At 42.3% G+C, this 23,025-nt stretch overlaps 1 protein-coding gene across 7 annotated transcripts in view; it reads right to left on the bottom strand.

Annotated features, from left to right (window-relative positions):
- Positions 1 to 23,025, bottom strand: part of fhod3b (formin homology 2 domain containing 3b) — a 603,766-nt gene that overhangs the window by 331,585 nt on the left and 249,156 nt on the right. For all 7 annotated transcript variants that reach the window (XM_068055417.1, XM_068055443.1, XM_068055407.1 and 4 more), the window contains exon 4: positions 5,949 to 6,016. In XM_068055417.1, coding sequence (XP_067911518.1) covers positions 5,949 to 6,016 — 68 coding nt within the window. The remainder of the gene's footprint in view (positions 1 to 5,948; positions 6,017 to 23,025) is intronic.

Below are 23,025 nucleotides of genomic sequence, written 5' to 3' on the forward strand. Positions count from 1 at the left end.
TGATGAAAGGGGGCTTTTTTAATTTTAGATCCTCTGAAGGGAGGCAAATTGATTCATTTAGCTGCCCTGCCTGCAAATTAGAAATAATTTTTAACAACCAGTCATGCATCCTCCATCCCCATCACCCCGCCCCCAGCCATGAGACCTCACAGGGAAGGCTACCCAATGCCCGGCTTCTGAGCACAGCCATGGCCTCCCACTCTGTCCCCTTCAGGGACAGGCGTCAGTGGAAATTCCCCATGCTGGGTGTCAAGTCCCACAACACAGTGGCCGTGATCTGAAAGTTGGAAAATCCTGGCCTGCACATCAGCTGAAAGTGTCGCAGTACAGGACTGTTCTTAAATGCTCATGTTTTTCAAATCAGTGTGCAAGGTTCTGCTGCTTCCACAGTCCTTGTGGATGTATACTGACTGATGGTACCTAATGGCCTCAAATTAACTCCCTTTATGGCTTTGTCCCTCTCCAATCTCTAACCACTGGCACCACTACAGCCCCTGTCCCCACCACCACACCAGTACTACTCCCCCTCTCTCCATTCCTCTGACTCCAGCCTCTAGTATACACCCTCACTTTCACATTATTCTGTCACTGACACCAGTGGCTTCAGCCAATGAAGCCCCAGAGTCTGGATTCCTGCTGTAAGCCCCCTCCTTCAAGATCATCCTTAAAACCCACAATTTTGTGCAAGATTTTCACCACCTCTCACACCCTCATACCTCCTTTGACTGTGTTCCTGTGAAGCACCACCAGACATTGCTCTACAGTAACTGTCCTACGTAAATTCAAGATGTGTTAATATTGCTCAAAGTCAAACTGAATGATTGATGTGAAGATTATGAGAAAAGGGCAGCCCAATGACATTGCTCCTTGCCTTGAACCTTCCCAAATTGCTCCTCAGAAGCATTATGATACATTTGGTAGCAACTCCATGTGAAACATGTATGTGTCACGCAAATCACTTTGATAGATATTGATAGATATTGATAAGCTTGGTTAATAATTTCAATTGTGTCCAAAAGAAAAGGAACAGCTGTCTTATCTTATTCACAGCTTTGGCTTATCTTTCATTTGACTCTCGGCCCAACAGGCCCAGACAGAGTGCCCTGTGCTCCGAGAGAACTTATATAAGATATGTCTTTCTATGGGAGGCACTTAAAAATGAGCAGTTATCTTCAAAGCCAATGAATTTCTCAACAGTTACAAACACAAAGCACAGTAATAAAGACTAAATCTGCCAGCTGTTGACAAATTTGAGTTGTTTGCATCAATGAATAACTCATCAAATCTCGCGATTGCATGCTGTGAAATCGCGCTGGGTTTGCCGTCCGTTTAGTCCACGCCAGACGTAAACAGTAATCACACACCCATCCTGAGGAATGTAAAGTTCACCTGCTTGGCAAGCACTGGTCTGGCACGAGGACGGAAATGCCAGGGCTGAGCTGGCACCTTAAACAGTTTGGAAACGATCTGCATTCTACACGACATGGAAGATCTGCATCAAGGTCATTTGCTGCTGGTCAGACCTTGCAGTCCCTTGTGGAATCAAGTTGTGAAACCGCTGCAGATTTTTAAAATATATATATACATTGATGGATGGAGATGCAGAGAGGTTGAAGTTGTACATTTTGGGTGCCAGCCAGCACATTACTCAATGGCATTTGGAAAGGGCACATTGCTTCATTTAGAGAGGACTGCATTGCAGATGAATAAACACACCCCATTTATTTTAGCATCTGCTTAACAAAATGGAAATTCCAATTTTTTCTTTTTAAATAATAGGATCTACATTCCGTTGTTTTCTGAACAGCAAACATATCTAAGCAAACAAAAATCTATTGTTGTCCATCAGGCAAACTGATTAAACCAGTGCATTTTAAATGGAAACCTCAGGCCACAGCAGAAGCAGCTTTATGCTGCACCTGGAAATGCGATCATTGGGAATGATCAACATGAATACAGCACAGCCTCATATACAGTCAGCATGGATTGAAAATTCATAGGCTCATTGTTTTGTTTTTCATCATCCATTGAAATCTACAGACAGGAGACCCGTCTGCACGCAAGACCAGAATCTTACAGAATGGGATTTACTCTGCCCAGCACCAACCGTCCTCCAACAATGCCCCAATTTAATAATTTTTATCCGCATTCTCAAATCCCTCCCCGGCTTTGTCCTCCCTATCTCCATAAACTCTTCCAGCCCTCCAACTCAGATATCTCTGAGCTCCTTCAATGCTGGTCTCTTATGCATCCCCAATTTTAATTGATTCACCATTGATGGCCATGCCTTCAGCTGTTGAAGCCCAAAGCTTTGGAATTCCCTCCCTAAGCCTCTTTCTCTCTAGCTCTCCCTGCTCCTCTTCAGTCACTCCTTAAAACCTACCCCTTTGACCAAGCTTCTGGTCACCTGTCCCAATATCTACTCATGTGGCTCAGTGTTAAATTTTGTTTGATAACACTCCTGTGAAGCCTCTTGGGACATTTACTATTTCAATGGTGATAAATAAATTCGAGTTGGCCTCGTCACCACGTGCACAAAACAATGAAAAACAATTTTTTTTTAGGGCTTTTCTTAGGTCACAAAAATGGAAACGAAGATGAATAATTCTTTTTTGTAGATTTCTCCAGGTTAATACACTCTACGGCTCAGTGGGGTTGAGTTAACTCCAGTCAAATACTGCTCAAAAAACACCTTCCTGTAACCTTCTGCAATTAACCATGATATCCTATCACTGATGTAGGAAACCCCTACAATTAATTTGGAACATCTGAATCAATATAAACTGTGCTCTTTAATCAGATTTAGGGCTGGACTTGAACAGCAAGACCACCATCATGCAAGTCCTGGAGCACCATTCTTCTCCAGGTGATGCTTGAACTAGCAGCAAAAGAAAATTAAATCATGTGGTTGGTTCAGAAGTGCCGAGGAGGTTAAACTGTGAAGTATAGGAATGGACCTAGTAATTCAGAGGCCCAGACTAATGCTCTGGAGACAGGAGTTCTAATCCCGTGACAGCTGGTGGAATTAAAATTCAATTAATTAATAAATCTGGAATAAAAAGCTAAGAAACTACCAGATTGTTGCAAAAACCTATCGGCTTCACTAATCTCCTTTAGGGAAGGAAATCTGCCATCCTTACCTAGTCTGGCCTACATCTGACTCCAGACCCACAGTAACGCAGCTGCCTCTTAACTACGCTCTGAAATGGCCTAGCAAGCCTTCTAAAGAGCAATTAGGGATGGACAACAAATGCTGACCTTGCCAGCAATGCTCACATCCTATGAATGAATAAAAAAAGCACAAGTCTAACAAATCACTATCAATCTTACAGAATTATAAAATCCCCAATTGATCCTCTTTCCTTCTTTGAACAAAGGTCTTACATTGATTAATCCCCCACCTCATGGCACGATTTTCATATTTAAAGAGCATTAAAATTGTGAACAGAGCCTCTACTATCTTCTTTCTGACTTCTTTCAGCAGCTGAGATTGACTTATCCATTGAGTTCTGTTCAGTTTCTATTCAGAACCAATTCCTTTTTCTCCCGTTATCTCGAACGATTGTTCGATATTCTCTTCTAGTACACCGGAGTCTCTTCCACCGTAGCTTTAAAAAACTGATACAAAATATCTATTTGATTTCTCTGCCTTACCTTTATCCCCGAGAGCCCTATTCCCTCTAACTTTTACTTTCTGTAACATAAAAATGCATTAAGTGTTCATCTGATATTCCTGGTTTCCATCTTGAACTGGAAACATAAGTGGTTCTTTGAATGAATTGAAGACTATCATCCACTTTGACCACTTGCATTACCTTTACCCAGTCAATTTTGGAAAAGTTCAAATCCCCCAGTCGCATTGCTGTTATTTATTTTTAAAAACATATGTCTCTGAACTGTCTGCAGATCTCTCTCTATCTCAACGTTACCAGTTCCCTATTTTCCATTGGTATGCATTCTGACTGACAACAAATTCCCAAGGACATCCTTATATTCCATCACGGAGTTAGAATCCATACAGCTTTAGGAGTGGAAAGTGCAGGGTGTGGGTCTAAACACTGATTGCCCATGTTAAAAACTCATGAAATGTATACATTTGCTTGCATTTTACTGTGGTTTATGTCTGACTGGAATCATTCAACCGATAAAACAAATGTATTTTTGCAAAGCAGGCTTGGAAAGTCTTTAATGCAACAAATTATCTTCAAATGAGATATGACAGCAATTTCACTGAAAGCAACCCCTCTAGACAAGAAGTCCCACAGGTCAATGGCGGTAATCTTCTCATGATTTACCATTCAGGCAGTGAATTCTGTATAATCCTGATATTTTCCTCGATTCCGCTGGGTCAACAGCACACGTTACTGCTTCAAACACTTGCATTTAGTCTTGTTCTCCACAAACCTGCCCAATATTTAAAATTCTTTAACCAAAGAAAAATATAATGCCCCAGTTCCTTCAATTTGGTTCCTTTCACAATTGTCTGATTCAGTGAAAGGAACACACACTGGAAGAGTTATCCTCATCATATATTATAGGAACAGGCTAATTGGAAATAAACTTAAATCTATTACCATTGAGACTCTTCAGAAGTCCCAGAAAAACTGGCACAATGGAAAGTTCCTAAAAGTAAGGCATGAATGAAGGCAGCAGCTGTTAAATATTTACATCCAGAACATTCTACGGACACATACACGTCAGCAGGTTTGTAGCACATACCGTAGAACTGAAAATAGCAAGGTTATTCAAGGTGCATTTCACATCTTGCGATGGGAGAATGAATGGACTGCAGCTAGGAAAGAATTTCCATTCATCAACTCAGTACGTCAATCCCACTGTTCTTATGTTTAAAGGCAAAAATGGAACAAGAGTAGCAGCTCATATGTTGCAGGGTCTTTCTGAATGAAGGTGGGTCAAATGGACTTCCTCATCGGTAATTACCTTGATCTCACATGCTGGAAGTCGTCATGCTGTGCAGCTTAGATCAGGAATTAATTGGCCTGAGAACCTCACACAATGATTGATCTCAGAAGCATACTTCATCGTACAGTGTACTAGATGGCAAAGAATATTCACTAAACACACAAACTTTTTTTTTTGAGGAAAAAAAGTCACATCCTGGAATAGTAGGGACACCATTTTTGAGTTTAAACAGCCTTGATTTGGAGTTGAAACAGCCTGATCTTGTGTGTCACATCCTTTCTTTCAAGACCATCACTCACTTTGGCTATGTTTGTTTCCTTACCTGCTAATCACAAGCTTCGCTCAAGTCACTAATTATATGATACCAATACTTCCTGCATAATAGCTACTTTCATTTTGGCATTCAACAACTAACTTTCATTCCACTGGCATGTGGCCTACATTATCAAGCCCTGGAAATACACTGCAACTGAACTCATCTCTATTCCTCCTCGCAAGTTATCTTGCTTTATTAGTCTGGTCTCTGTATCTTTGTGGAATTATTCATGTGCCAGATGTTCTGACTCTTGCCCCTCCCCCCAAATGATTTCTCTCCTGCCCTGAAGACACAGACAGTTTCTGGCAAACAGCTCCACAGGCAACGATAGCTCTCTGGTACTTCATCCAAATAGTGCTCATTGCGTGTAAGCATAAGCAACAAGCACCATCAAGCTATTCATCACAGGCAGCATCATAACTAAGCCTAATCCTGCTCTGATCAGGCATCCCCACATGTGCATTTTCTAGCAGCAGGCATGGGATAGCAGGAAGCAGCAGGAACCTTCGCTGATTCTTCTCCTTGCAAATCTAGGGGTGCTGCAGTTAATTGCAACAGCCTAATTCCTGCCTGCATTGAGATCAGCAAACTTAACACAAACCAGAGAGTGAACTTGGGATCTTCAGGTCGAAATATCTCAGAACTACAACATGCCACTAAGCTGGAAAGGCCAGGCACCATAAACAGTGCAGTGTCGATCAGTACTAACCTGGAATATCTGCTTGAGTGAAAAAAGGGCTCTTCTCAGTTCCCGGCCACAAGAATTGTAGAGTTTTTCTGCACAAAACAGGAAGAAAAACAGAAAAAGTGTTTTTATTATTGGCTAAAGGTTAAGCAAAAAGGTTAAAACTTCATTAATATCAAACTCTTGAGAAGGTGAGTGGTAGTGACAAATCAAAGGCTGAAGCCATTCAGTTTGACCGACTGTAAAATCTATGAAAGCCACATTCCTGGGTTGAGGCACCTATACAAAACATGACACAGAAAGCTGCAGTCTTCCCTGCACAAAAAATATTTGCCTTAGTCTGTGCCTGACTAGATGGTCCCATATTAACTGAAAGCTAATATCCCTTATCTTTGGAATTTGTCAGCAGCCATTTGTTTTATAAATCGATCACACATGTGAGGCATTTTTCAAAACTCATTCCATTCCACAGATATTACAGTCCTTAGACACAATGCCACAAGTTGTTGTCACAAGAAGGAGATACACTCTAGAAGGTTCAAAACCTTAATTGTTGAATTGCCAAATGCATGTAAAGAACCAATCAAGCACACAATATTAACATGTACCTGCCCATGAGCCACTGACCTTAGATGCTTTCTTTGACAAGACCATCGCTACCTGACAATATTTAGAACTGTGGGATGTGGAATGCATTGAGAATGGTTTCTTACATAATTACATAGCAATTCTTTCCATTTAGAGAGGCACAAAGTTTTGTTCAAGGAAAAAAAAAACTAAGTATATCAAAGTCAATTTGTGGAAAAATGTAATTTCCTCTATTAATGTCCTAACATTTCTCTACAAAATTAACTGCTGCTGTTTAGAGATATATTGGCACTTTGAGACTCACCAATTCAGTCTGACCGACTTCTCTATCCCCCTCAGTTTAAAAAAAAAATGAACTGGTAATAAGCTAAAAAGTGAATTTGCAACTCCAACAGTACCAGTGAAATTTAACCATCTTGCTTATGCTTCCATGTAGAATTACATACTTTATTATTGTAATAAAATCTCATTTCAGTTACTGTGATGTACACTTTCTATTTTTAAAAAAAACTCAGCTCAAATTACAAGTTAGATCCTGTAAATTTAAATACATTGCCTAAAGATATTTGCAATCTACTAGTAATCGCATTAGTATTTGAAGACTCCAAGTCATGAAAGTTACTGATACTAATTGAAGAAAGCAGTTTTCAATTCAAGCCGGTGCTGTCTGCCACACCACGACTTCCTTCATCAAAACGGGCCCATGACCTCGGTGCTGTGAATCTTTCCTAGACTTAGTTTCATAGTACAACTGGGGGATAAAAAATGAATAGATACTTGTATTTACACTGCAGGAAATCTGGCGCAAGCGCCTTCTCCCAAATTAAAACCCATCAGCCGATCCATGACATGATGAATGCATAGTTGGCTGCTGAACCCATCAGGAACAGATCTCAAGATCAGGAAAGTCATTAAGAGACTTGCATCGTCCGACAAATAACTATCACTCTCCTGCTACCCATTACCATGCTGAGAAACTCAAAGCAGGACATGTACATTGGGACAAGGAGCTTTGGGTTTGACGCAGCAGGGTATGGCAGCGTAGTGATTATATTGTTGGACTAGTAATCCAGAGGCAGGAGTTCAAATCCCACCACAGCAGATTGGGAATTTAAATTCAGTTGATTTAATAAATCTGGAATTAAACTAGTGTCGTAATGGTGATCATGAAACTACAGACTGATGTAAAAACTCATCTAGTTCACTAATGTCCTTCAGGGAATGAAATCTGCTGTCCTTATTCGATCTGGCCTGTGTGTGACTCCAGACCCAGAGAAATGTGGTTGACTCTTTACTGCCCTCTGAAATGGTCCATCAAACCACTCTGAAAAATAACATGAATAAAACCGGACAGACAGCATCAATCTAGTCAGCACCAAGCACAACAACAGCGTTTCTAGCCCTGTCAGTCCTGCAACGTCGACCTTACTAACATCTCGGGACTTGCGCCAAAATTAGCAGAGCTTTCCCACCGACTAGTCAAGCAATAGCTTAACATAGTAATTATCACAATCATACCTTTCAGCCAACATCCCAGACTCCTCCATCACCATCCCTGTTCCATCGGCAGGACGGAGTCACTGGAGTTGATGGCACAGTCAGGATGGAATGGCCCTGGGAGGTCCTCAACTTTAACTCTGGATCCTATGAAGTCTCATGGCATCGTAGATTTTATAAATTCATAGAGTTATTGTAGCACAGAAGGAGGCGCATAGATTCTGTGCCAGGTCTATTCCCTATAGCCCTGCAAGTTTATTTCCCACAAGTGCTGATCCAATTTCTATTCAAAATTATTGATTGTCTCCATTTCCACAACCCTCGTAGGCAGCGAGTTCCTGGTCATGGTGAACACCGCTGTCTACCATCCTCGAGTTTGAAAAACAACCACTTACCATGACTTGCTGTTCTCTACCTTTTTTGTTTGAAAAGCTGCAACATACTTTAAAAAAGGTATTGATGAGGCAAAATCTTCTTTAGCATATTCTTTCTGTGCCTCTCCCACCCTCGTCCCAGCAACACATGTCTCTCTACCCCCTAATAGGGTCCTACTCAAAAGGGTTTCTCACTTATACCCTTTAACAGACTCTCTCTTACCCCCCAACCTAAAACAGGTCCATCTCTTTCACATTCCCCAAATTCTCTACGACCTCTCAGAATGCCCTATCTCTCACTTCCTTCAACAGGGTCTATCTCGCTTATCCACAGATTAAGCAGGGTCTCCCTCTTTTTCTCCTTGAGGTTCTCTCTTCTCCAAGGTTTTCTCTCTCGTAGGTCAACGTAGGTCTCAAGTCTTTACTGCTTGATGTATGGGTCTGCCAAGTGAATACCTTGACCAGGACAAGAGAAACAATATTGAAGTAACAGCATCAGGTCAAATATGGGCAGAGAAACCTCCTGCTGATTACCACCTGTCTCCCTCAGCTGATCAAATCAGTTCTCCTCCAGCTCTTCTACCACTTGGAAGAAGCAGTGAGGGTAGAAAAGGTACAGAATGTACTCTGGGTGGGGAACTTCAATGCCCATCACCAAGAGTGGCTCGGTAGCACCGCTACTGACTGAGCTGGCTAACTCCAGAAGAACAAAGATGCCAGACTGGACCTGAGGCATGTAGTGAGAGAACCAATAGGAGGGAAAAACCTACTTGACCTCTTCTGCACCAATCTAGCTGTTGCAGATCCATCTGTCCATGACTATCAGCGGGAGTGATGACTGCACAGTCCATATGAACATGAAGTCTCGAATTCAGACTCAGAACACCCTCCATCATGTGTGGCATTACCACCTTGCTAAAAGGGATAGATTCAGAACAGATCTAATAGTTCAAAACCGGGAATTTGAGGCACTGTGAGCCATTAGCAGCAACAGAGTTGTATTTAACCACAATCTGTAACCTCATGGCTCAACATATTCCTCACTACCATTACCAATCAAGCCAGGGTAAAGGCCTGCTCAGGTATAGTTTAGTTTAGAGATACAGCACTGAAACAGGCCCTTCGGCCCACCGAGTCTGTGCCGACCATCAACCACCCATTTATACTAATCCTACACTAATCCCATATTCCTACCACATCCCCACCTATATTTCCCTACCACCTACCTATACTAGGGACAATTTATAATGGCCAATTTACCTACCAACCTGCAAGTCTTTTGGCTTGTGGGAGGAAACCGGAGCACCCGGAGAAAACCCACGCAGACACAGGGAGAACTTGCAAACTCCACACAGGCAGTACCCAGAATTGAACCCGGGTCGCTGGAGCTGTGAGGCTGCGGTGCTAACCACTGCGCCACTGCGCCACTGTGCCGCCCATATACAATTGAAACCCGTTCCAAACCCGACTGGACCACATCTAACCCGAACCCGACTTGGGCCCGTGTCCTTTGGTTTTTTCCTGCACCTGACTCGACTTGACTTGACTACCAGAAATTAATGACACTTACTCTTACTTCCCTTTCCCTCCCTGACCAAAAGACAGCACTGTCACTATGTCTGACCTGGCCCGATCCGACCCGAGCCCGAATGCCGGACCCAGAAGAGCGACCCGACCCAAACCCGACACATGTCGTCTGGTCCCTTTGGGTTCAGGTCGAGTGGCCATGCTCTAAGCCAGGGGACCAACTCTCATTCAATGAGGAGTGTAGGAGAGCATGTCAGGAGCAGCGCCAGGTATACTTCAAAATGAAGTACCAACCTGGTGAAGCTACAACACAGGATTACATGCATGCTAAACAGTGGAAGCAGTATGCTATAGACAGAGCAAAATGATCGCACAACCAACGGATCATATCAAAGCTTTGCAGTCCTGCGACATCCAGTCAAGGATGGTGGTGGACAATTAAACAACTAATGGGAGGAGGAGGCTCAATGAACCTACACATCTTCAATGATGGGAGCCCAGCATGAGTGCAAAAGTCAAAACTGAAGCATTTATACCATTTTCAGCCAGAAGTGCCATCTTTGCCTCAAGGTTCCCATCACAGAAGCCAGTTTTTAACGGATTTGATTCATTCCACAAGGTATCGAGAAAAGTAGGCATAACACGGGTTGGATAGAGTAAAGTTCCCTCTACGCTGTCCCATCAAACACTCCCAGGATAGGTACAGCACACGTTAGATACAGAGCAAAGCTCCCTCTGTGCAATCCATTTCAGCAGTCCTAATGCAGTAACAACACAGATTATGTACAGAGCAAAACTCCCTCTACATTATCCCAAACAGTCCCGAGTACATGGATACAGCAAAGGCTATCAGCCCCAACAACATCCCAGCTGTAGTGCTAAAAACTGGTGCACCAGAACTAGCCATGTCTCTAGCCAAGCTGTTCCAAGACAGCAACAACACTGGCATCTACCCGACAAAGTGGAAAATTGCCCAGTTATGTCCTGTCCACTGAAAGCAACACAAATCTAATCTGGCCAATTACTGGCCCATCAGTCTACTCTCAATCGAAGTGGTGGAAAGTGTCGTCAACAGTGCTATCAAGTGGCACTTACTTACCAGTAACTGCTCACTGATGCTCAGTTTGGGTTCCGCCAGGGCCACTTAGCTCTAGACCTCAGTACAGCCTTGGTCCAAACATGGACAATAGTGCTGAATTCTAGAGATGAGGTGAGTGTAACTGCCCTTGGCATCAAGGCAGCATTTGACCGAATGTGACATCAAGCAGCCTTGGTAAATTGAAGTTAATGAGAATGAGGAGGAAAACTTTTCCACTGATAGGGACATACCGATCACAAAAGAAAGATGGTTGTGGTTATTAGAGGCCAGTCATCTCAGCCCCAGGACATCACTGCAGGTGTTCCTCAGGGCAGTGTCCTCAGACCGACCTTCTTCAGATGCTTCATCAATTACCTTGCTTCCACTATATCAATAGTGGGGATGTTTGCTGATGATTAAACAATTTTCAGCTCTATTCGCAATTCCTCAGATAATGAAGAGGTCCATGCTTGCAATCTATCAAGGCTGTAAGCGAAGACAAAAACACATTGCGTCCTGATAGAGAACTCCTCTACGCTGATGATGCTGTGCTAGTCGCTCACACAGAAACTCAGCTAGAAAGACTCATGAACTGTCTCTCCCAGGCCAGTAACTTGTTCTCCTTGACTAGAAGCATCAAGAAAACCGTTGTCATGGGACAAGGTGTTACATCTCCGGCCCTGATCACACTAAATAACACCGCACTGGTAGTGGTTAACAAATTCTGCTACCTTGGATCCACAGTGACAGACAATCTATCCCTTGATGCAGAGCTTGTTACACAGAGGGAAAGCAGCTACCACCTTCAGCCAACTCACGAAATGTGGGATAACACCCAAGCTGACCCTTCGGACCAAGCTGATGGTTTATAGGGCCTGTGTTCTCAGCACCTTGCTAAATGACTGTGAAACATCGACGATTTACAGCTACCAGGAAAAGCAGCTCAATAATTTCCATCGCCGCAGTCAGCAGTGCATTATGGGTATATCCTGGCAACAAAATCACAAATGTGGCAGTCCTCGCAAAGGCAGAGCTCCCAATTGTGTTGGCACTAATCAGAGGCGGCTTCAGTGGATCGGACATGTCCGCAGGATGGAATATGGTCGCATACCCAAGGACCGTCTGTACAGCGAGGTCGCCGGGCCAGATGACCAGTGGGACGCCCAAAGCTCCACTTCAAGGATGCTTGCAAGCATGACATGAGGGCCCTAAATGTGGACTACCGCATCTGGGAGTCACTAGCTGGTGAAAGAGGGAAATGGCGACAGAACCTGTGGACTGGTGTAAACTACCACATTGACCAGTTGCTACAGAAACCTGGCAACAGGTGCCAATGTGAAAAACAACAACCCACAGCATCACTTGGCAGCTTCATGTGTGGTACTTGTGACAGAACCTGCTTCTCAAGGATTGGCATTCACAGCCATCAGGGAAGGTGCACCATGAAGACACCCCACTTAAACGGATTGTTTGCTGCATGTCCATCATCTTTTGTAGATGGAAAGATGCCAATCAACCAACCGTGCTTGCATGAAGCAAGACCTGGATAACATTCAGGATTGGGTTAAATGGCAAGTATCATTTGTGGAGTACCAGGCAATTACCATCCCCAGTGAATCTACCCACCACCACTTAATACTAAAAAGCATGACCATCACCAAATCCCTCACCATCAATATCCTGAATGTCACCATTGATCAGAAACTTAACTGGACTAGCCCCATGAATACAGTGACTACCAGAGCAGGTGAGGTTGGGTATTCTGAAGCAAGTCACTAAACTCCCTACTCCCCAAAGCCTTTCCACCACCTACAAGAAAGGCACAAGTTAGCAATGTGATGGAATATTCTCCACTTGCCGAGATGAGTGCAGCTCCAACAACACTCAAGAAGCTTGACAACATCCAGGGCAATGCAGCCCGATTGTTTTATCCACCACCTTAAACATTCACTCGCTCTACCACTGGAACACAGTGGCTGCAGGGTGTATCATCTGCAAGATGTACTACAACAACTCACCAAGGCTTTTTCAACCACACCTTCCAAATGCACAACCTCTATACCACCTAGAAGGACAAGGGCAGCAGGCACACGGGAACACTATCACCCGCAAATTCCCCTCCATGTCACACACTACCCTGACTTTGAACTATATCGCTGTTCCTTCATCGTTGCTGGGTCAAAATCCTGGAATGCCTTCACCACAAGGACTGCAGCTGTTCAAGAAGGCAACTCGCCACCAACTTCTCAAGGGCAATTTGGATAGGCAATAAATGCTGACCTGGCCAGTGATGCCCATATCTCATGAATGATCTTAAAAAATAAATACTCTAGATAGACTTGTATCTCTACCACTCCTGCACACTTTGTACATTCTCTCACGAATGCAATAGACAATGGTCAATGGTTTGCTGTATTACAGCAGTTCCCAGTGATGTTTGGAATCTCACTAGAACTTTGCTTCCTTGTGATTCACTTCCGTATAATCTTTTCACACACAGCTATAGTACTAAACCTTGGGAGGCAGTAAAACTGCACAGGCTTTAAAATTGCAGGTCACAATGAACCTGGCATGAATGATTAACCTGGAACATTTAAGTTTGCAACACGTTGATCCACATAAAAAGGTCTTTGAAAAATAAAATGTCATGAAACTTTAATAGTTAAATAAGTCATTCACCAAAAGCATACAAACAATAACATTCAAAAGGGTAAAATGTGCAGCCCACTAAATTACTCCATCTGAGTTAGATTCAATTTCTGAGTCAGTTATTTAAACAGTCTCCTCACAAAGGGTGTGCATATTGCAAGTTCAGCATGTACCAAGACATCTGAAGTCATTTAAAACATTCTTTTTTGGGCGATCATCTACCCGTGTCTTAATGTAAGCAAGACAGACAGACTTGCATTTATATCATGTCTTTCATGTCCTCAGGACATCTCAAAGTGCTTTCCAGCCAATTAAGTACTTTTGAAGTACAGTCACTGTTGGAATGTAGGAAAATCTTCTGTGATGAGACCAAAATCAGAATGCACCAAATTTTAACTTCTATAATGATGGGGTGAGTAAAAGATCAACTTTCAAAAGGCAGGACTCAAACTGGAAGGTTGAATGACTGGCCATGGTGGTGGGGTGCATATTTTAGGCTGCACATAATACAAGGAATTAAACAACAGTTGGCAGCATATTCAAGCTTATAAAATACTCTCCAGGTTCTGGAGAACATTTAGAACACTGAACCTCTGAATCTACTTATAACCAGGATTGTAAATATAGCATTGTTCAATGTGGGTTTATTGTAATTCCATGAAAAGCTTTGCCTGGTGCTTTATGTTCATTGAACAATGTACTGGAGGTGGCCAAAACAGAACGTCAAATGTGTCCCAATGGCATGTCCTTTCAATCAGCACTTCACTGTATTCTCAAATTTCACATATTGTATGTTTGCTATGCTATAACACTTGTGAATATACTCTGGCCTCTGAATCTTCTACATTGTTTACACCTTCCTCGAAAGCAGGAATTATAAAGCACCCTGACTGTAACCCCTCATTAAAATAGACATCAACATTCCACAGCCTTCATAATAACATTTTCTACAGCTCCCTGACTAATTATAAGCACAGACTTGATGGGGGGAATGTTATGCTCCCTGCCTCCAAAGTCACCCTGGGGGAGAGAGCATATAATTGGGATGGGATGGTGGCGGTTGAGGGGACCTCACCACCTTCCTGCCACTACCAAAATTAAGTCCGGGACGGTAAAGCCCATGAACTGCCTACCACTCCCACCCCCCCACCCCTAACTGAGGCCCTTAAATGGGCAAATTAATACCCAATTAAAAGCCTCATCGTGCCACCACCTGTATTAGCCGAGCTTGTTACCGCATGGGGAGCATGCCAAGCAAACCTCAGTGGGTTGCTTGCTGGCTCCGAGCAGGGCGTGGTGTCCCGCATTAAAAGGCACTTAGTGCCTGATCGAGGGACCCGGCGTCAGGAAAGGGGGAACCCACTGAGAGCCAACTCCCTCCCCCCCCCCCCCAATGAAACCTCTCCCGCTTTGGCACAGCCGTGACCTGGGTCCAGTGTCTCTGGTGATTTCAGTATTGGCGGCAGCCACCACCTTTGCAGTGGCACTGCTCAGATTGGCCAGCAGCTCTCAGCAAGCAGGACTTCCATTGCCGAGGTCCTTAATCCCAGGGAAAGCCCGCTGCTGTCCGCTTTTGTGGACAATTGACACAATGTGGTGGGCCTTCCCCAGAAGAGGCAGCGCGGGGCTCTCGCCGGCCCTTTAGCCAGTGGCCGAGACCCTTGCTGCCCAAATAAATTCCTGGCCGATCTCTATCTCGGCACTCATACAACATTCTTCGGTATTGCAACAGCCAATATAAGGATCAATATCTACATATATGTCGCTAATAGAGAAACCATACGGACTGATCAGTATTATAATTTTTCAATATTATGGGATGCGATAACAGGCTTATCAAGACAGCATGACAGAGTAGGTCCAGAATCATCAAATTATATAGCACAGAAGGCCATGTGGCCCATTGTGCCTGTGCCAGTTCGTTGAGGGCTTTACAATGCTCGTGTCTTTTCCCTTTCAAGTATTTATCCAACTCACCGTGGAAGGTTACTAATCAAACCTGCTCCCATCACCCTCAGGCAATGCACTCCATATCATAACAGCTCACTGTGTAAAAAAAACAACTCTGGTCATTGTGCCTCTAGTTCTGTGGCCAATTACCTTAAATCCATGTCCTCGGATATTATCCCTCCTGCCCAGCGGAAACAGTTTATTTACCCAAATCAGAGGCCTTCATGATTTTGAACACCTCTATCAAATCTTTCTCTGCTCGAAGGAGAACAACTCCAGCTTCTCTAGTCTCACCACGTAATAACCAAAGTCCTGCATCTCAATATAATTCTAGTAAATCTCCTTTGCATCTTCTCTAATCCTTCATATCCTTCCTCAAGTGCGGTGCCCAGAATTGGTCACAACATTCCATCTGGGGCCTAACCAATGATTTATGAAAGTTTAATATAACTTTTGTACTTTAATGTCTCTGTTTGTAAGGCTAAGGATCCCACATGCTTTTCTAACAGCCTTATCAATTGCCCTGCCATCTTCAAAGATTTGTATATGCAAGACCCCAGGTCGCTGTTTCTGCACCCCCTTAAAATTATACTATTTACTTTATATTGCCTCTCCCCATTCTTCCTACTAAAATGCACATCTTCACACGACTTGGTCTTAAATTGCATCTGCCATTTCACCAGTTTCTTCACACCCTCCTGAAGTCTGTTACTATCCTCATCACTGTTTACTACATTTCAGAGTTTTGTGTTATCCAGGTAAACAGGACATAAAGTTTGCAAAGTCCAGATCATTAATACACATCAAAAAGAGCATCAGTCTGAATGTTAGCCCTGGGGAGCACCATTATATATTTCCCTGCAGTCTGAAAAATAACTGTTCATCACAACTCTTTGCTTTCTGTCCTTTAGCCAGTTTCATATCCAAGTTGCCGTTGCCCCTTTAATCCATCAGGCTTCAATTTTGCTAATAGGTCTATGAAACACCTATTAAAAGTCCAGATACACAACGTCAACCAAACTAACTTCTTCAATCCTCTCAGTTACCGTAATCAAGTTAGTAAAACATGATGCATCATTCACAAATCAGTGTTGCCTTTTTTTAAACCATATTTTCCAGATGACAATTAATTTTGTTCCAGATTATTGTCTCTCAAAAATTCCCTACCACAGACATTGTGCAGACTGGCTGGTAGTTGCCAGGTTGAGATCTCCCTTTTTTTGAACAAAGGTGTAACATTTGCAATCCTCTTGTCCTCTGCAATCCTCCCATATCTGAAGAGTATTGCAAGACTGGTCAAGGCTTCCTTCATTTCCACCCTTACTTCCTTCAGCAACCTAGAATGCAGCCCATTCAAACTGGGTGATTTTTCTACTTTGAACATTGCCAACCTTTTAATTACTACTTCTATTTTTATCCCATCCAATTTCTCTACTACCTCCTCCTTCTCTGTGGCATTGGCAGCATCCTCTGCTTTAGTGAAAGACAGATGCAAAGTACTCATTTAGTACCTCAGCCATGCCCTGTGCCTCCACAGGATTTTCTTTGATATCGCCTTACTGTTAACTTTAATAAATGACTTTTGGATTCCCTTTTATGCTTTCCACTATTCTGTTGTCCTACACTCTTAGCTTCTCAATCCCCTTTTCCTGTTCTCTTTTGCACTTTCTGTATGCACCTGGCTTTTCTACTGTATTATTGACATAACATTTATTATATGCTTCCTTTTCTGTTTCATTTTTATCTCTACAACTTTAGTCAACCAGGGAGCTCCAGCTTTGGATGCCGTTCCTTTCCTCCTCATGGTAGTGTGTTTAGTCTCTACCCAAACGTTCTCCCCTTTGAAGGCTTCCCTTGCTCATTTATTGTTTTACCTACTCACATGAATACATACATGAAAACTGTCAGTCTTTTTTTTAAGCCGGCATTTCAAAGAAAAATCCAATGTATTAAAGACAGTCAGGTTCAAGGACTAGAAACTGTCATATAATTTGGAAGGTGGGACTGGACATTGCTTTCTCTCATTGATTGTTTCACATAAAGCTGAGGCAGAAACAAATTAAAATAAACTCCTGGTGTCGGGCAAGTTTATTGATTTAGCTTCTTTGAAAAAAAAAGCTGCTAAAACCTAGCTGTTAAAAACATTACATTTTCCTTATAAGAACTTACTAGGGTATGCCCAGCTGTTGTTTCATATTAAGTTTATTTTTTAACAATTAAATACAGACATTTTTTCCTCCTGTCACTGCATTTATGAAATTATCAGAACTATCATCAGAACTAGGGGACACCATTTTAAAATTAGGGGTCGCCCTTTTAGGATAGAGATGAGGAGAATTTCTTTCTCTGTGGGTTGTGCGACTTTGGAATTCTCTGCCTCAAGATGGTGGAGGTGGGATCATTGAATATTTTTAAGGTGGAGGTAGATTGATTCCCTTGCCCAACAAGAATCTAAGATTGTCGGGGGTAGACGGGAATGTGGAATTCGAGTCAGAAACCAATCAGCCATGATCTTATTGAATGGCCGAGCAGGCTTGAGGGGCCGAATGGCCTACTTCTGCTCCTAATTTGCATGATTGTATGGTATCATGGTTTGGAAATAAGACGTGGTGTATTATTGGGTGTGATGAGCTTTACTCAATTTAAAAAGTTACACTGAGATTTACACTCAAAAGTTCCAATAAACATTCCAACAAACACATCAAATTAGGGGTTAAAAGTACTATTTTTCTTGTGGGGGGGGGGGGGGGGGGAGAGCGGGGGGAAGGAAATAAAAAGCCCCCATGCCTGCTCTGAACTACAAATCAAACCTCGGTTCTTCAGCACTCAGATTCCCTTTCAGTAATTTCTAAAGGCACTACTGCTACAAGCTATCTTGCTGCACACTGCAATAAAAATGATGGAAGTCAAAAGGGCATTGTGAAAGCTTACATCATGACAAGCCCACTGCAATTACAGTGCAACTCCAAGTCTTCACATGTCATACGTTCTATAGCCAGGGTCATTTTTGAACAGACAACTAAATTGAAACTGCTGTTTTTCTCGTTTGGTACTCATGGATGTGTCATGTAGGAAAAGACACTTCCTTGCATTGTCATTACTTATTAATTTTCCTGTATGTGCCATATTAATTACAAAAAAAGGACACATTTGCGTGATTGATGTGCTGCCCATAAGTAATAACACTATGCTGCCTTAATGAATAAAAGCTCAAACTTCTGAATGATAAAACTCAAAAAGCTTCTCCCTTTGAAGATGAGACAAATTCAGCAATATGCAGGTCGTTGCTAGACTGGTTAATCTATTTTTTCTAAGTCATTGCCAAGTTTGCAACAAAAATAAAGCCCAGAGGTAATCCTAATGCTTCCTTTTTGCAATTAGACCTTTCTAGAGCACACTTTGAATTAACTGTACCTCATGCACATGGAAGTTTTGAAAAATAATTGCAATCAAATAATGAACATAAGTCAAATTGAAATGAAAGACCACAAACAGCTGGGAGACAATTCAAACTTGGCACAAGAACAACAGGCTGGTGACCTGGATTATCAATGTATCTCTTGTATTGTACAGCATCTTTGACAGGCAAGTGTAAGCAAATCTAATTGTATCTGATCATCCAAATCACTCAATTTGGAAAGTAGAATCCTGCCACGGCTTCTTCCATTTAAAATAATCCTAATTATCTGTTAGTTCTCTAATTCCATGTTAAACATGTTGCTAGCTCTCCCTGACCTTATCATGTGGCTAGGGTCACATTAGGGCTGTGAGTTGTGGCCATGTCGGAAGCCAGACATGGGCTATAGACATGTGGGGGTCAGGAGGATGGGACCTTCGTTATCAGTACTAATGTTGTCTTTGCTATTCGCTGAAAACCTGGATGACTGATAGCTCCTCATCACGTGCTGCTGAAACATATGGGGGGGAAAAAAAAGCTCATTTAAAAAAAAACTTTTCATTTTATAAATTCTGCATCATTCACAAATCGACTGGACCATCAGCGAACTGGTGACAATGCAACAATATGGTAGAAATATTCATCGCCATTTGAAAAACTAAATCTTTCAAGCAAAGTTGTTAGATGTTGTACAGTCCAAGCCAGGAGTTTTTAACTGGAAAATAAAGTGTGTGGTCTTACCAAATAACAGGAAGAGAGTGTTTTGCTGAAAAATAATACCATTTTATTGCATTTGTTACGACCAGATGAGAAGGGGTCTAGGGCTTCCCTCTCTGCCTTTGCCTGGTTTAACCATAACAGGGTTTAATTTTAAAACACTGTTTTTAGCTCCCCCTTTGTGAACCCTTGTTCACTGCTCCAATTGTAAGGCAAAGAAATCAAACCGGTTTCCTTAGATGTAAACAAGAAAGGTAGCAGTTTACTGATCTTAAACTCCAATTCAGTTAACGACTACGAATATGCGATGAAACCACGATAGCATGCATACGTGATAAATACACACGCAGATAGAGGCAGAAAAAGTAGAAAAGAATAAAGGGAAAAAGTTTGAGGCAATATCTGGCAGTTACAGTCCTTTAAGTTTAATGTGGAGTCTTTGGTTGCCGGTAGCTTGTTCCGATGTAGGAGTCTTTTCTCTCGAGGTTTACATGTCTTCCATGGGTCCGGTGGTTTGGGAGAAAACGGGAGGGGGGCTTCCTTGTTCCAGCTTCAGTTGCACACTGCCTTCTGTTCCTTTCTCTGTGGCATAATTCAAAAAAAAAAACCAGGTTGCCCAGCAGGTTAGTCATGTGACTAGCTCCTTATTTGGAACAGTTTCTCCTGCGAGGTTTGTGGATTGTATTACCTTAGCAGTCTCTGAAATACGCTTCATTACACCTTCAATTTCTGGTGATCAAAATCCATTTGGGTTAATTGGAGGGAATAGTCCTTTGTCTCCACAAGCAGCGTCTCTTAGTATGCAAATGTCCTTCCAGCCCAATGTCGGGTGATCTTCAAACGAGTCATTTCTTCAATCTAGCAACAGTTGAAAATCAATGTTCGTATGACAAAATTAATATGCCTCATTCTTGGCAGATGGGGGTCTGCATGACAATTATAATACTCTTGTATATGTTACATGTCAGTTCCTGAACACAGCCTACGAGTACAAACAATCGTGTTACAGATACATTGGCACTGATGGATTTGTTTGCTGCAATGGAGGGAGAAACTACTCTTTTAAGGGATCAGTTTTGTGTGGGATTACTGCTTATAGACAAAGCATGGAGGTAGTGTTAGCATCAAGGAGTCTGAATCGATGCACCAACATACCTCATTTAACTCCTTCCCACCCTGCAGGCACTCCTCTTAGAACTGGAGGGGTTTAAAACAAACAGAACTGAATGCGTTCTGGACAGAGAATGGAAGAGGACTGGGGAGAGCAGCAGAAACTGATCCTTACACATAAATATCAAGCAGTAATTCTTGACACACATCCAGTCACGGTACATTGTGCTCATGTATCAGTTACTCTGAAAGTGCCATGTGAACATAGTGCCATTGCTGATTCACAGGTTTTTATTCTTCCTTTCTAATGGTTTGCAACATACCTTCTGAAAAATGAGAGCACTTTATTTATAATTTGTATATGTCTAAGTTGAGGTAACCAAAAAAAAAGGTTGTCACATTCTGCATGTGCACTTTTTATGTTAAAAGAGGCACTGAATGTAGTAAACAAATCATTCCAAAGTTCATGATCTATTTGTATCTGAATTTTGGCCCATTATCTAGTTTTGTTCCAGGCTTTGCAGCACATCCCTAACTTTATCTGCAGCTTTGAGCTGCATCATTATTGTGGGGCAGGACAGGGCAGCTCTTTATGTTGCTAAAACTTTCTTTTGTAGACTTCAAGTAATTTTGTTTCATGCTAGCTGGCAAAAACCCAGATGTTTAAGGAGTTGCTGTGCACAGAGGATTAGAAATTTCAGACAGCCAGACTGCTGGGTTGAAAGCAGGCATCAGAATCCATTAACACTGATCAAATTATTTAAACATTGTACAGAAAGCTTCTTTGAGTTAAACTGTAAATTGTCAAATATTTGTGCTTTGAATTAGATTCTGCAATTGAGTGGACTAAATACAAAACTGGATGCTTTAGGAGATAGAAACCTTCTAAAATACAACTTGTCCAAAATAAAATCTAATCAGTTTACTAGTTTGACCTTTAACTTCATGAACTTGAACCAGGTTCATTAAAGATGGAGCCCAGCTTTCCTGTTGCTACTGGAAAGCTAAAAATATCGACTCTTTGAAAACTCAGTACTTCTATCCTATCTGTTGATATAGCATTACACTGCCAGGTCTGTCTACAATAAAGTAAATACTCCTACAACACTGCAGAGTGAAAATGGTTTATTTTGTTAAAACATGATTGTGTTATACTTAACTTCCCAAACAAGGTGGGTGGGGGTGAAGGGAGATATGTTGCATGCTTCACCTCTGGAGAGACAAGTTTAAATTTAGTCTAAAGTCTGCAGGTCGAAACCACTTGAAGATTGTTGCAGACAGCGAGCCCCACATAGCATGATAGCCAATGCAGTCATTGTGAAGTATTTGAGTAAATATTTACTTCACTCTGGTTCAAGACTGTCCAGACCTGCCAAGCCTCGTGGAATTTGATGGGCACTCAGTCATGGAAAAATAAATTCCTGATGTTATATTTTTTGTCAGAGAGGTAGAAGAGGAGGACAATTTCAATTTTGGTTCATTGCTACTGCCACTGAGGCATTGGGGCACAAAGTTTGCACAAACCAGCCAACTGACAAAGGTAAATTCTCTTCACATTATCCAAGACTGCTGCACACCCCTGTTCCACACAGGCTTTTGAAGTACTTGTGTCAAATTGGCAGGGTGTTTTGTTTTAAATAGGTTGCAAATTTTTTGTCCCTATGTCAACAACAAAATGCCATTGATAATGGAAAAGATAATTAGTATCAATCCTATCTGTCCAGGTTCTCCACAGTAGAGCATGGCTACCCGACCCGAACCCAACGACATGTGTCGGGTTCGGGTCGGGTCGCTCTTCCGGGTCTGGCATTCGGGTACAGGTCGGGTCGGGCCGGACACATTCTATCACCACCTCCGGTACGTGGCTCCAATCTTAAAGTACTTTTTAAACAACCTTTCAAGTCCAGTTAGTTTTTGTTGCTTATCTGCACAAGCTTAAAAAGTGAAAAACAGAAGCTAGGTTAACTGAACATTCCGGTAGTCGGGGTCGGGCAAAAAAATGAAAGGATTCAGGCCGGGTCGGGCTCAGGTCAGGTATGGTTCTGTCGGGCTCGGGTCGGGTTTCATTTGCAGACCCGAGCTGGCCTTTACTCCAGAGTCTTCTGTCTGGAGTGCGGTGGGAGGGAACATTTCAAACCTTTTCAAAGTGATCCAGGCTATTTGTTTTTGGTTTGCACTGCAGCCTATGTCCCAATGTGAAAAACTATTAATTTT

This window comes from Heterodontus francisci, chromosome 2 (assembly GCF_036365525.1).
Source record: "Heterodontus francisci isolate sHetFra1 chromosome 2, sHetFra1.hap1, whole genome shotgun sequence".
Lineage (NCBI taxonomy): Eukaryota > Metazoa > Chordata > Chondrichthyes > Heterodontiformes > Heterodontidae > Heterodontus > Heterodontus francisci.